Raw genomic sequence first — 14,801 nt, 5'->3', positions numbered from 1 at the left:
GTATAGCTCACATTTATTTCAAAGTTTAATATTAGATGCTTTCAATCTTTATTTAAAAGTTATTTGACATTTTTGTGATCAGAAATATGCTTTAGGAACTTAACTCTTGTTTATGTATCAATTAGCCTAAGGTAAAATCAGTTTGCTTAAAGTCACTGTTTCCAAGAACCTATGGATCACAAGTGAGGCCTTATTGTACCTTCAAAAGTGCTATGGTAGTTTCTGTCTTGCAATTCTTTACATATTTTTAAATTCCTCTCTCTCCTCCCAAAGCTAAAAATTAAGAAATGCCATTCTAGTGCAAGGTCTGATTATCTGACCATACTGTAATAATGATTTCCTGGTCAACTCCTCTATTTCTAGTTGTTCATCTACACATCTTTCAGCAAGCATTTTTGGTCAATACTTTCATAGCTAATGTTACCAGCACATCTACCTCTATTATACCCCTGCCATTTTTAAGTAATACTTCAGAAAACGGAGAATTCTCAAGTTTATGAGTATTAGAGTAAAACACATCTTGCCATCAGAGATAGGTCATCCTTTCAACTTTAACATTTTCTAGTCCTTTACAAACAACTTTCAGAATCTGGAATGTGTCATTATGTCAGACCTTATAACTTCTGTATAAATTATACAGTGTATTAGTTCAAATCAAAGCTCCAAGTCACTGGGAAACTCTACTCCTTGTTACAATAAAATCCTTTTTTCCCTATCTAAAAAACCAATGCTTCTACCTCTTCCCACCCCATCCCCAATTTATTACCAGTACATTGACCTTGTTTGGGTGCACATTTTTCACAAACTTTAAGGAAAAAAACACAGCACTGGACACCTACTGTTAATTGCTAATACACTTCAGGCATAAGATTAAATGAATTAAGCACTTGATAATCAGTCTTTAAATGACGTCTGGACTGTAGTGAACAGTATGGAAATATGTTCCAATCCCTAAACCCTACATTCTAAGGATAAGGTACTTTTAGTGGCCACGTCTCTATTAAATTGTGTCTATCTGATGCACAGCCAAGTCCATACTTTTTAAGACATTTTTGTACTCCCCAAGTCACCAGAATAATGGTGGGTCCCTTTGTAGTGAAGAGACCCAAAATGGCAGGGTTGGGTCTTTCCCAAAATCTGAGTTGAGGGTCACCAAAAAACAGCGCCCATATCTGTCTGCATATGGCATGGGGGGGGTTTATGACTTTAAGGTTCCACCACTTTTGTCTTCCTCATGTTACTCCAACCTTTAGGGATTATGCCTCTCTTCCCATTCACACTCTGGAACCCTCTTTTTCAATACAAAAACTTTTCCCATTTCTTTTTCATCTTCCCATACATATGCAAACATGGAATATTCCAAGGCATCTTTATAAAATGGTCCCTTAATCTTACAGTCCAAAATGTCTGTATTTTAAACTCTTAACTATAATTTAAGATAATCATCTGTAAGTAACAAGACAATGTAACACATCTTAAGTGTCATAAAAATATCTTAGAATGTTCTCCCACAAGAAATAAAGACAGCAGCATACAGTAAAACCCAGGAATGTCATATATTATGTGTAAATAGGAATAGAAGGAATCCCTAAGCAGTGAATTTTAACTGCAATCTAGCCTAAAATAAAAAATTTTTGTGAGTCAAAGATTCAGTAAGTTGGCAAGTTAACCAATAATTAGCTTTTTAGATAAAAATAACAGGCAGATGGAAAATAAGACAAAAAATGTTTCAACAGCATCCAAAAAATAAAACCCTAGAAATGCCCGCAACAAAAAATGTGCAGAATCTATGTGCAGAAATCTTTGAAACTTGACTAATAAATAAATAAATATAAGCAAAATATATAGGAAAATGTAAACCACATCACATTCTTAGGGAGTCTTGATAGCATAAAAGTCTCAATATATCCCTAAATTGCATTCCAGTACAATACTTAGGGAGTATATGATTCTGTTGGAGGGAAAGGGGTCATCTCTTAATAAAATTATACCTAAGTATATCTTAAAAACAAACAAGGAAGTATTTTAAAAGGAAACTTAAATGGGGGTAGGGGTAACTAAAATACACTACAACTACCCAAATATTAAAGTATTTTAAAGCTACAATAATCAAGACAAAAAAGACACAGATTCCAAAAATAAGTCCAAGTCATTTAGGAAATTCACCAAATACCAATGGATGACAGAGTCAAACTTTTTTAAAACTACAGGATCAAGCACAAGTAGATTTATGACCTTGGACTAAGGAAGGCCTTTGTAACCACGCACGCGCATACAAACTCAATCACACACACACACACACACACACACACACACACAGAAACAAAAGGTTTGATAAACTTATACTACCTAAAAGCTAAAATATGAGACGCAAATAATATCACATACAAAGAAAAAAAGAGGGTGAAACTACATACAACAGAGTCAAATTTCAATTTCTTATATCCTCAGGTGAGTTACTAAGAACAAGCTAAACAAGCTGGAAAACAAATGGATATGAACTATGTAAATAGGCAACTCACAAAAAAAGCAGTGATTTTAATATTCTTTTTACACATTCACTACAATTTGTTTTGAACTTAGCTTTTCTCCTCCCACTTTATATCTTGTAGATCCTTCCCTATCAGAATATAAAAATCAACCTCATTTTTAAAATATTTGCATAAGGTATATGGCAATTTTGAAGTGGGAGCTTAAATAGCCTATGGGAAGAACAAGGAGCATAAGGTATCTGCTTAATATAAGTATACATTTTTGAAGTTACAGAACACTACAACTGAAAAACAGGCTTTTCAACTTGATGAGAGTAATCAAGGGGAAAGTAGTCATGAAAGAAAATCCTATTGGTTAAACAGAAAGCAACATCGTCTGAGTGTATTTCAGGAATTCACAGAGTCGATATAAAGTCAAAAATAAGAAGAAATGAATTATGGACCATGGCTAATAACTCTAAACATAGACAAGATTTCTTTTATAAACCTTCCAGATCCCTCTTATTAGAGGGATCTTATTAAAACATACACATCTACATAGCCCCAAAGTTTGTAAATACTGAATTTAAAACCTCATCATCTGCTTGGAGGTCTTTTCATTAAATCATTATCAATCAGATAATAAAATGCTTTTTTGCTAATTCATAGTTTTAAACTTCAAAAGGTTAAGTCTGAGAGTACTACTAATTTGAAGTATGGTTTCCTAAAAAGCCTATTTAAAGGCAAAGTTCCAGGAAAAAAAAAAACATCAAAATCTAGTTCACAACTGGAAAGGCAACTATTTTGTCCAAAACATAAACTCAAGTTAAAAATAACATTTTAACCCCATGATGGAACTGAGGACACGAGGGGAAAAAAATAACATTTCAGTATTTAAAATGCTGACCGATTCATCAGAGACTTTGCTTGAGCTGTTGCTTAAAGATCTAGAGATGCATGAATCCCTTTGAAAACATTCCCACTAAATTCATGAAGAACATATTCTAGTCTAGAAAAATTCCTTTGACCTGCAAAGTAACTATCATTTCAAATTCACCTATTACTTTGGACTTTTAAAAAATCCACTAATGACTTCCTACTATTGCAATTCCTAACAATCCTAAATTTACATTTCTTATTAAAGGAGAAACAGAAACTTAAAAACCTCAACACTCAGCAAACTGCTTAAAGAAACCAGACAGCATGAATCCTCAAAGGTTTAGAATGAAAGCCCAGATACCATAAGATTTATACCCTAAAGCTGTAACTCTTTCATAAATTTCAAAATTCTTAGATGAGTTTGCTGATTGCTAAGAGACTGAGCAAGAACTAGTACAATCTTGCTAAATGGACAGTAGGTTTTTAATCTCAATCTCAAGTGGTAAAACAAAGGAATCAAATCTTTAGTTCACATTTATTCTCTTAAGCAAACAAAAAGTTCTCATGCTCACATATGATCAAATATTCTTATATAATTTAATATCTACTCCAGTTTTGATACTTCTGTCAGCTTTTCTTCACTATTGTGAAATTTACAGGTTTTACTTTCCCATTCATTTTGCACAACAGTGAAATAACTACATTTCTGATGCCTCCTCACACGTGTTAAAACCTTAGTTGATGGCTTAATTACTGAGGCAAAAGTGGTAAAATACTGTGGTCCAAAAATAAGCTGATCAAAATAAGTTTCTTTATATACTAGACCCCATAATCTGAGTTAAATCTCCATTTCCCCCAATCATATCAGGCAAAGTTTACTGCTGTAGATAAATGTGATTATAAAACACAACCCACAAGAAGGGAAAAATGCATATTTATGTAAAATCTGCCTCAGGTTTTTGTTTATCAAGAACTGCCACAATGGATTTATAACTTGTTACTCTGATTAACTATCAATTTATTTACTGATTCATTCTCTGACCCCAGTCTACCTTCCCAGCCCATCAATTCTAGCAATTTAAAATCTCTGAAATCAGGATGCTTCTTACAATTTATGGCATCTTAGAATGGCTAATAGCCATATGGCAGTCATACTATAAATACGAATGTCACTGTTCAGGCATGATCAATCGTGGTTTGCTTGCAATTTTATTTGACATTTGACTGCAACACCTAGATATCTCATTCAGCAAACCGATGAAGGACCATTTTAGGAAAGATTGAGGTTTCTTACCAGAAGGTTGTTCTGCTGACACCTTCTGATAAAATCAAGAAAGCACCAGCATCAAAACTTGCAGAGTGGGTGAAAATTCTTGGAAGAAAATCCTGGAGATAATAGAGGAAAGCTCTTTTAAAGTATGCTTGCAACATCAATGCTCTCCATGGCACTGAGGAAGGTGAGAAGAAACACAATCAACTGACTGTGAAGATGTTTTAACCAATTTAAATTTTATCGGTTTAAATATAAATGCTTATATTTTCCATTCTACATATGCAAGTGTTTAAAGATGAACTTTCAATAAGTACGCAAGAATTCTAAAAGACAAAGGGAACTACCACTCAGATTAACTGGCAACATAGCCTCTTCATGCCTCGTATAACTGATGCCATTTTCAATGTAATGAAATTATATGGATCTTCCACTAACTTTCCAAATCAATATATGGAAAAATAACCTATGTCCTGACTCCAAACCCAACTTCCAACTAGAGACACCTTCACCTTTGGCTTCCTTTTACACTTCAAATCAATATTCCAATAGTCAGAATCATCTGTTGTCCCACTTTGCACTCTATACACATATGATCCAATTTACAGGATTAAAAAGAGAAAAATGAATACAGGAAACAGTTTTTTCTTAAATGGGGTTCTAAAAGAATACAACCCAATCATTAAGACATTCATTATTTATAATAAATTAATTTCCTCCCATACATCTAGAATGGAACTAGCTATGCACCATCCTTGAAAAACTGAAAAGTGTTTTATAATTTGGATGAGAAACTCTATTAGGTTGAGAAAACTAACTTAGGGGCTCCCAGATGCAAGTGATCATCATAACCTAAGCAATTTTATGTAGTCTCAATTTGCAAACAGTTGATTCACCTTAAACGAAGGTATTTCCAGGCACTCAAAGATGTGCCAGAAGTACTTAAAGCTACTCCTCTCTCTCACCCCCAATAAATACCATGGTGAATCTTCCTGGAGCTTTTATGTCAGGCAATTTAAGTAACTTATAATAAAACATTTAGTTTCTGAACTATGTATACAGCTAACATATAAAAAGAACTCATTATTAACAGAGAAAGGAAAAAATCTCATTGAAGACCCTGTGGTAGAGGGCAGTGTTTAGCATTAAGAGTGGGCTCAGATCCACTATTTACTATGTGGTAAGTAAAAAGAAAGGGGGGGGGGGGGTCAGTGCACATGTACATGCACCCAGGGCAGTAAAATAAGGAAAATAAGACCCCTACATCACTTCATTTGCCCAAAAGCAAGCCACAATGTCCCCCTTCAGGGACATCATGGTCTTCCCAGAGCACCCCAGAGACTTTCTGGAGCAATTCTCAAGATGTTCTATCAACCCTGAGACTCAGCTTTCTTGGAGTCGGACATCCTCCTTCCACCCCAATCCTACAAGTGAGGAAGATTTGGCTCAACAGAGTAAGAACCCAATGCCCCCACATGCCCAAAAAGAGAAAATAAAGTTTTAAAACAGAGGTCACTTAACACATGGTGCTAACACAATTGCCTATATATTCAAAAATAAGTCTTGATTTAGTAAATATAAAATGAATGAAAGTCTACAAGAAAACCTAAGAAATTGTACGTATAATCTGAACACAGGCTATCTTAACCAGGACTGGAAACCCTGAAGTTATAACAGGAAAAAACAGTTCAGTAAAATATAAATAAACAAATAAACAAACAATAAAACCTTCACAGCCAGGGATACCAGAAAGTCAACACATAATAGATGTGGAGGAGAGACTATCACAATAAATGACTCTTAAGTAATCTCAAAGTGACAAATGATATACCCCAATAGACAAATGAGCAAATGACAGGCAATTTATGGAAAAGTAAATCCAAATGGCCAACAAATATTAAAATTCATTCTTGGGGGTCTGCAAGTCCAAGTTCCAATGAGATAACCCTTTACATCCAACAGACAAAATTAAAGATTATAAAGCCCATTTCTAGCCACGCTATAGTTGACATTCATCAATGGACGAAAAAGGAAGTATTAAACCTTTTTGGGGAAAAACAAAGTTCCCTTTCACCAGGTAAAAAAATCTTTGAAAAGCTGTAAAACCGAAAAGTTATAACATGGGAAAGAGTAAAATTTTAATATGACTAATTATCCTGAAAAAATCTTGCCAAGGGAATACATGTTCCTTTGCCAACAATACTTATAAACTCCATCAGTTTTTACTAGGGGAGATACCTCTACCTCATCCTCCCAAAAAGGCTAAGCAAAAAGAGCTAGGCTAGAGTATGAGAGACAAGTTAAAGCACTTGATATTTAACTCAGATTTAATGTTGGTTCAATTTTGTCATGGCTTTTGGTCTCTTTAATGTAAGGACAAATAAATTAAAGGAATTATCATATATATAAATATGTATGTTCAGATTAATGAACACCTTGTTAATGAGGATTTGGCCCAGAAAATTTTAACAACCATCAAAACAATTTTCTTAGTATTTGCTGAACATCTCCCAAAGAATCTTCTAAAGCCTTTGATACTCAAAAATATTATGTGGCATAGAGAACATGCTCAATAATATTGTGATAACTATGTATGGTGTCCTATGAGCACTAGACTGTCTTACCAGGGGCATCACCATATTTTGCCGTGTACAATGCACTCTTGTGCAAAACGTGCACCCATTTTAGTGTTAATTCCCATGTATGACACACATTATACACAGGAATTAGTGCTACCCATGTATAATGCACATCCTTATTTTTTCCTTCAAAAACCTGGCCAAAGAAGTGTGCACTATACACAGCAAAATACGGTGCTTCGTAAGGTATATAAACATCTACTCACTGTTGTATACCTGAAACTAATATTGTAAATCAACTGTAAACAAACTTTTTTTAAAAAAAAAGTTCTAAGCCCTGGCTGGCATAGCTCAGTGGATTGAGCGTGGGCTGGGAACCAAAGTGTCCCAGGTTCAATTCCCAGCCAGGGTACATTCCTGGGTTGCAGGCCATAACCCCCAGCAACCCTACATTGATGTTTCTCTCTCTCTCTATCTTCCTCCCTTCCCTCTCTAAAAATAAATAAATAAAATCTTAAAAAAAAAAAAAAAAAAAGTTCTAGCCCTGGCTGGCATAGCTCAGTGGATGGAGCTCGGGCTGGGAACCAAAGTGTCCCAGGTTCGATTCCCAGCCAAGGTACATGCCTGGGTTGCAGGCCATAATCCCCAGCAACCGCACATTGATGTTTCTCTCTCTCTCTCCCCCCCTTCCCACTCTAAAAAATAAATAAAATCTTAAAAAAAAAAAAAAAAAAGTTCTGACACCCTCAAGAGAATATGCTATTGGTATGATTACCACCACGAAGTGCCACATTATAAGGAAAAAAGCTTCATACTATAAATGCATAAACTATTTCAAGCATTTCCCAAACACTTTACATAATCAGTATAAAGCTATCAACTGAGAATGACAGAAATGTATGGTTATATCCAGCACATATTATAACGTGAGCCATATATCTAGTTTTAAAATTTCTAGTTGCCATATAAAAATAGGTAAAAACAGGTACAAATTTTGGAATTTTATTTAATCCAGTATACCCAAATATTTCAATGTGCAATCAGTATTTTTAAATTATGAAGGATGTGCTTTTTTTTCATACTAAGTCTCTGAAATCCAGTATAGATTGTACAATTACAGCACATCTCAAGTCAGACTAGCACATTTCAGCTCCATAGTTATTAGTGGCTACCAAATTGTAAAGAGTAGATTTTTGTCAAGTGAAGACGTAACTCAAATCATTCCTCCAAGAATCCTCCCAATTCAGTCCTCTTGACTTCCATTGTATTAATTAGTAGAAATTTATAATAACTTGATAAACCATAGAATCTTGAATCAGCCTCCTATTAATTTAATGGACCTAGATTAGCCTCAACTTCCTCAATTGATGGTAACACTATCTCCCCCTCATTGTGATAAAGAGGCTAAAAGATAAATTTTTGTAAAGTACCTCGGCCATCTGATAGTTTGCATGCTCAATAAAAAATAACTCTTGTTAGAGCTATATATGAACAGAACCTAGCAGATTCACCACTTGAAAACTGTGTTATAAGATATCCAACTGTCTAATACTGCAAATGAAAAAAAAAAATCAAGGTCTTACAACCAGCCAGTATAAGAATTAGGGGTCAGACATGAAAAGCATATATTACTCTCCCCACCAAAAAAAACCAGAAACAACAACAACAAAAAAACCCAACACACTAGTCATATCCTTAACATTGTGGAAGAGACCTCGCTTTTTGAGTTACTATTCATTCGAGTGTCTGCCCTCCGTTCCTAAGTACCCTAGAATTTCCTTTGAAGAACTTCTAATACTTGCTCAACTAGGTAATTGGAAATGAGAAGCCCTAGAGTTAAATCTCACTTCAGCTACAGTGCAATCTTGGATAAGTTAATCATGCTCCCTAAAATGTAAAAAATGGGGATAATACCACATACTTCATGGAGTCCTTTAGAGAAAACAGGAAATACGGGTGTAAGTGACATAGAATATCTAGTAGATTATCAGGCACTCAGAAAAGAAGGCAGCACAAAAATAGGTTGATGAAGGAAATATACTGGTGCAAAAAAGTAAAAATAATGGAAAAAGGTATACTTTCTATAAGCATATAAAACCAAGGCCTTGACAATAATATCTATAGGTAGGTAAGATTGTTTTACTAATTTGTTTTCAGATTGTTTCATAATTGTGTTGTTCTTGTAATACAAAAACAAAACTACAGGAAAAGTACACTTGACTCTTAAAATTTGTTAAGTCTTTTCATTTAGTTAAATCCTTTTCACGTTTACATTTAAAGTTTTACACTTTCATAATAATCACATTTTAAAACATATAAAACTAAAAATTATCTTTAAAATATCTGGAATGGTATGTTTTAAATTTAATTGTTCCTAATATTATTAAGAGAGCCACCACTTTTCCTCAATTACTAATCTCCACAAAGAAATCAACAATAAACTATACTAACTTAAAAAAGTCAGTACACTCTCAGAGAACTTTACTGCAACTCCATAGGTCATCATCACTGGTAATAATAAACCTGCATAATTTACTTACTATCAATTGCATTTTAATGTTTTATTAAGCCAAGCTTAATAAGAAAATTTTGGAAATATCATACTTTAAATTTGGTTTTGTAGTCAATTACATAGTCAAAGAAGAAATCACAGAGCTCTAAAAGTAATTAGTTCTATCTTCCTAATATTTCATTCAACCATCTTAGAAATTACACATTTCCTTGGAACACCAGGGAAACTTTCCTCTACAAGAGCCAGAAATTGAGCGACTTTCAACTTATATTTAAAACTGTATCTTGCCCATGGCTATGCAAGTTGCCACGTTATTACTAAGTTTAATATCAGATACATCAGTTAAAAAGCATTTTACTGACCCCAAATGGGAACTTTTGGGGGGGGGGGGAATAATGGAAATGTTCTAAAATAAGATTGTGGTAATGGTTACACAACTCTGTAAAACGCTAACAATCATAGATGGTAAATTCCATCTCACAGCTTTTTTTAAAAAAGGCACCTTAAATGGCTGTTAGCAACCAATGAATGAATAAACCCTAAAATGCCACACTCCAGGTAGAAAAGGTTATAAAAGCATATTTTTATATAAAATGGCATCCCTTAACATATGCTTAATTAACGTTATCTCCCATTCCTTCCAATCCCCATATTTGTACAGGACTGCAAACATGAGCATTTTCAAGCTATAGATCCACTGTTAAGTTATAAAAAGCAAGATGAAAAACATGCTATCCATTTGTGTGAATGTTTTTTTAAAAGACTACCCTAATTTTTGGTCAAATCTTCAGCTTTTCAGTTTTTCCAATTACTTTGGGGAATGAAGTTTCAGTTCCAAAAGAAAATCTTTAATCAAGCATGTCTACAGAGCAATGCCTCAAGGCATGATACATTGGCTACTAATCCCATGACTGAAATTTTTCATGGCAATTCACATTTAGAGCCAAGTACACGTCTGTGCATATGGAGGGAAAGGGAGAAAAGGAGAAGGAAAAAAATCAATCACCTGTACATTGAAAAACACAAGTGAAAGAAAAAACACACCAAAATGTTAACTAACTCCTCAGGGCAATTTCTGATAGTTTCCAAAATTCCCTCACTGATCATATATTTTTTAAACTGGAAAAAAATTACTTAACACTAAATGAAAGGCAGACTCAAAATGCTACAAGGCATATGATTCTCCACAAAGGACATTCTGAAAAACGCATAACTACTGGAACAAAAAATACCTTAGGGTCTGACTAGGGGTAAGGAGAGAGGCTGACTACAAAGGAGCATGAGGGAAATTTGGGAGATGGTGGAACTATCCTGTATGCCTGCATCTTGCTGGTGGTAGTTACACAACTGAGCATTTATCAAAGCTCATATTGTGTATCAAAAAAAGTGAAATTTAACTATATGCAAATTAATCTCAATTCAGATAGTTAAAAAATCACTTGTGTGGTAAACCAATTTTTTCCAAGTGGGCAACTTCAGGGGATTAAAAAAAAACAAAACTGGTGACCCTTAGCTCTTTCAAACCCCTCATTTTAAACAAAAGAAAACAGAACCAGACAGGTTTGTTCGAGGTCCACTGCTAAATAAGGGTAAACTTTAGTACAGGCCTAAAATTCCCATTTGTTTAATTTCAAATCCAGGGCTCCTTCCACTTCACCATTCCCCTTCTTCCGGAGTTCTGAAAACCAGTTTCTATAAAGTACGTGTGCAAGCTGATTATAGCCAGACATAAATTCCCAATGTTCAAATGCAATTATTTTAATACATAAAAAGTGGCTAGAGGTCCTTCCCAACTTTTGCTAAAGAACCACCTTATTTTGTAAGGCAACACTGAGTAATGGAGTCAAAATCTTAGTACAGTCAGGCAGATTTGTAGAGTATGGCTAGGAATCAACAATACTTTAAAATTCCAAAATACGGACACTTGACTCACTGTGACTTGATTTAAAAAATACTGAAAAAACAAAGTAAGACTGTAGAGTCTTTACTAAGACTTCCAATGATGATCTTAAGCGAGTTTTGTTTTGTTTTGTTTTGTTTTTTTAAAGAAATGAAGCCCTGACTTGGTAGTTCAGTTGGTTAGAGCATGGTGCAGATATATCAAGATTATGGGTTCGATCCCCGGTCAGGGCACATACAAGAAGCAACCAACGAATGCATAAATAAGTGGAACTACAAATCCATGTTTCTCTCTCCCCCCCCTTTCTAATTAATAAATAAAATGAAGGCTATCTTGTGTAGTAATCAATGTGAATAAGCTAAAAAGAAATGGTGTTCTACCACCCACATGGTGCAAAATAATTTAAGACAAAATAATCCTTTTCTATTTTTCAGTATGACAAAAAAAAACAAAAAACAAAAAACCAAACACCAAACCAAACAAAAAAACCCTGCATACCTCCATTACACAAGAAATGTATGGCCAAATAGTGAGTGTTTTCCATGGGTCAGAGAGTACTGATGCAAAAAATGATGAACCTCATTTACCCTTGACAAGAAAAATATGGTAAACCCATTCTTTGTGCACTGTGCCTCAACTCTGTCTGCAGTCATTCAGAAAGGGCACCCACTAGGTTCAATAAGAGTATTAGTCAATGAATTCTACACTCAAATTTTACTTAGGTCTTTTGACACCACGTTTTTAAACCTAGATTGCTAATATAACCAGTCACGTATGAAGACTCCTTCCCACCAGTCAGGTGTTTTTACCTTATGCTGACTACCTAAGGAGATTCAGAGTTGTAAAAAACTTCAGCAGACCCTTTACATGCCAACTGTGATTTCCCACTATGCTACTACCACGTGACAGTTAACCAAGTCCACATAGCTAATCAGTAAACTAGGAAAGAAAAAAAAGCTGAAAATAGTCAATTTCACCAACTAAAATAAAATCCAGCGGGACAAAAGGTACGCTGAAATGAACGTAGTGGGAATCCATTCAGCGTATGCACAATACTCCTGCATTAGGAGAAGGCCCTTCATAAAAATAGCCAGGACTCTCAAACATTTGAGATGCTGGCTTAGTAAGACTGACTGACAGACAACAGCTGGGGAGATTTTGTATTGATCTTGTTAACATCTTGGCATACTTTGGGAGAGAGAATCGGGAAGAGAGCCCGTTACAATGGCAGAATTATAAGGATTTCTTTTTCAGTTATGTGACCCCTACACTGGAAGCCCCTGCTAAATTCTTTTACTATCAAATTCCTCTTCTGTTTTACACCCCGATCCCACCGTATTTAATCTCCTTCCGTAAGAAATCTCTTTCCTCCCGATGGAAACAAACAAAAAACCTCGTGGGGACAGGGGACGTATAAAACTCGACACCTTCCAAAAACACTGGGCAACTGATATAAAGAAACTGGTCACCTTCCTACCTGTCTCCCTAATCCATTTCGCATTTTAAATTGTACTTAAAGCCTGGAACTCTCGCATTTTCTTCCTTAATGGAGGGGTAAGGCGCCGCCCAATTTCCCAGGCCGCAAAAAGATTATGAACCCGCCACATTTCAAGATTTTCTAGTTTTCTCTCTTCAAGCCTAACCTTCAAATAGGTACCCTTCAGACACTAAAGTTTATTTGCCAAAAACTCTAGTACAAAGGTGAATTCCTAAGATTCCGCGACGCGCCCCCCAAGGGGGTGGGGAGGGGTCGGAGCAGCCGGCCGCGGCGCTCCCGCACGGCCCCGTCCAAGGGGCGGGAGAGCGGCTGTGACCACACAATCCCACCACCTCCTTTCACGACTACCCCACCTCGCGGCGCTCAGGCCTGCTCCCAAGGAGCTACCTCTCCGCCGCCCAGCAGCGACTCGGCTTCTCTTCACCGGCCGACCAAGGACCGCACTAGCACCCAAGAAAAATGTTCCTAAGTAGAGAAATACAAGAGGTGTCCGACGGGTTGTTTCAAAACATAACGGGGCCCGGGCCCCCGGGACCGTTAAACCGCGGGTGGAGGGGGGAGAAGCAAGGAACCCAGCGGCCTTGGGCTTTGGTCTGGCCTCCCTTTTCGACCCCAAACTTCCCTCTCTGAGACCAGAAACCCTCCCCCAAACCTGGCCCATGCGCCAGAAGACCCGACAAAGCGGCAAAAAGGTACCTTGTAGAAAGCCCCGTTGGAGCCGCGAACCTCCACCGTCAGCTCCGCCATGTTGGAACCGCAAAGGCCGCTGGGAAGAGATTCTAGAAACTTTCCAACCAGCGGGGAGGAGGGGGGAGGGGCGTAAAGGAGGCGGGGGGAGGGGCAGGGAAGCAGGGCGGGGACTGGAATCCCCCGCCCTACACCCCTGGGGTCTCACCCCGCAGCATGGTGTCATTCAGTGGGCTCCCGGGGCTGCTTACCTCACTCGTCCTGGGCTCCGCCCGCCGCTGCAGCTCCCCGATTCTCTTCCCGAAACAATCGCCCGACCTTTGTTGACCCGCTCCTACGTCCTCCCCCCACTCCTGCAGGGTTCCCGCTGTAGCCGCTAAATTACTCCAGCCACCCCGGAGTGAACTACCCAGACGGCCCCTACCCATTTCATCTTTATTCCACTCCTCTTCGGCACCTTGCCCTAAAACTTTTGGGAGTGCTGGTAGCCCTGGCATAGCTTCCTCACCTAAGGAAGAGCACCTGAGGGGTCCAAGTGAGCACTGACACAAACTTTTGAGGGAAGAAGGGACCCTAAAAATGTACATACTATGTGCTTCCAATTCTTTAGCCTCGCTCTTTTTTAAAAAATCCGTGGCCTTCTCTGGAGCCAAATGCCACAGTTCCACACCTCACACAGTTAGACCGAGCCTTCTCCCCACCTGTTAGAGTTTTAGCTGTTTTAAAATTATTTTGGGTTCAACTTAGATGTGTTCACAACCTGCAGCTGAATTTAAGATAATACCCATTGTTGCAAGTAGTCACGGAAACTTTTAATAGAGTGGGGGGACCACGTTTTCTGCGTGATGCAATGCTTGAGGATTTCCACAAGTATAATCAAAGCTGAATCAACTTGTTTGGCTTGACTATCAGAATCTACTCAAAAACTGTAAACACTATGACAAAGATACTTTGAATATTTTAACAATACTAGAACTTTCCCAAAACAAGACCTTTAGAAATAAT

At 36.9% G+C, this 14,801-nt stretch overlaps 1 protein-coding gene across 8 annotated transcripts in view; it reads right to left on the bottom strand.

The window, feature by feature from the left end:
- FXR1 (FMR1 autosomal homolog 1) overlaps positions 1-14,059 on the bottom strand; it is a 59,302-nt gene extending 45,243 nt beyond the window's left edge. For 3 of the 8 annotated variants that reach the window (XM_028505087.2, XM_028505089.2, XM_036017737.1), the window contains exon 1: positions 13,806-13,924. In XM_028505087.2, the coding sequence (XP_028360888.1) occupies positions 13,806-13,856 (51 nt within the window). In that variant the 5' untranslated portion in view covers positions 13,857-13,924. Of the gene's footprint in view, positions 1-4,644; positions 4,733-13,805 lie in introns of those variants that run through there. The other 5 variants (XM_028505088.2, XM_028505092.2, XM_028505090.2 and 2 more) reach the window with 5 other exon arrangements.
- Positions 14,060-14,801: the final 742 nt, after the last annotated feature.

The sequence above is a fragment of the Phyllostomus discolor genome, chromosome 2 (genome assembly GCF_004126475.2).
Source record: "Phyllostomus discolor isolate MPI-MPIP mPhyDis1 chromosome 2, mPhyDis1.pri.v3, whole genome shotgun sequence".
Lineage (NCBI taxonomy): Eukaryota > Metazoa > Chordata > Mammalia > Chiroptera > Phyllostomidae > Phyllostomus > Phyllostomus discolor.
The sequence above is the reverse complement of the archived record's forward strand: the minus strand, read 5'-3'. Positions and strand labels throughout refer to the sequence as shown.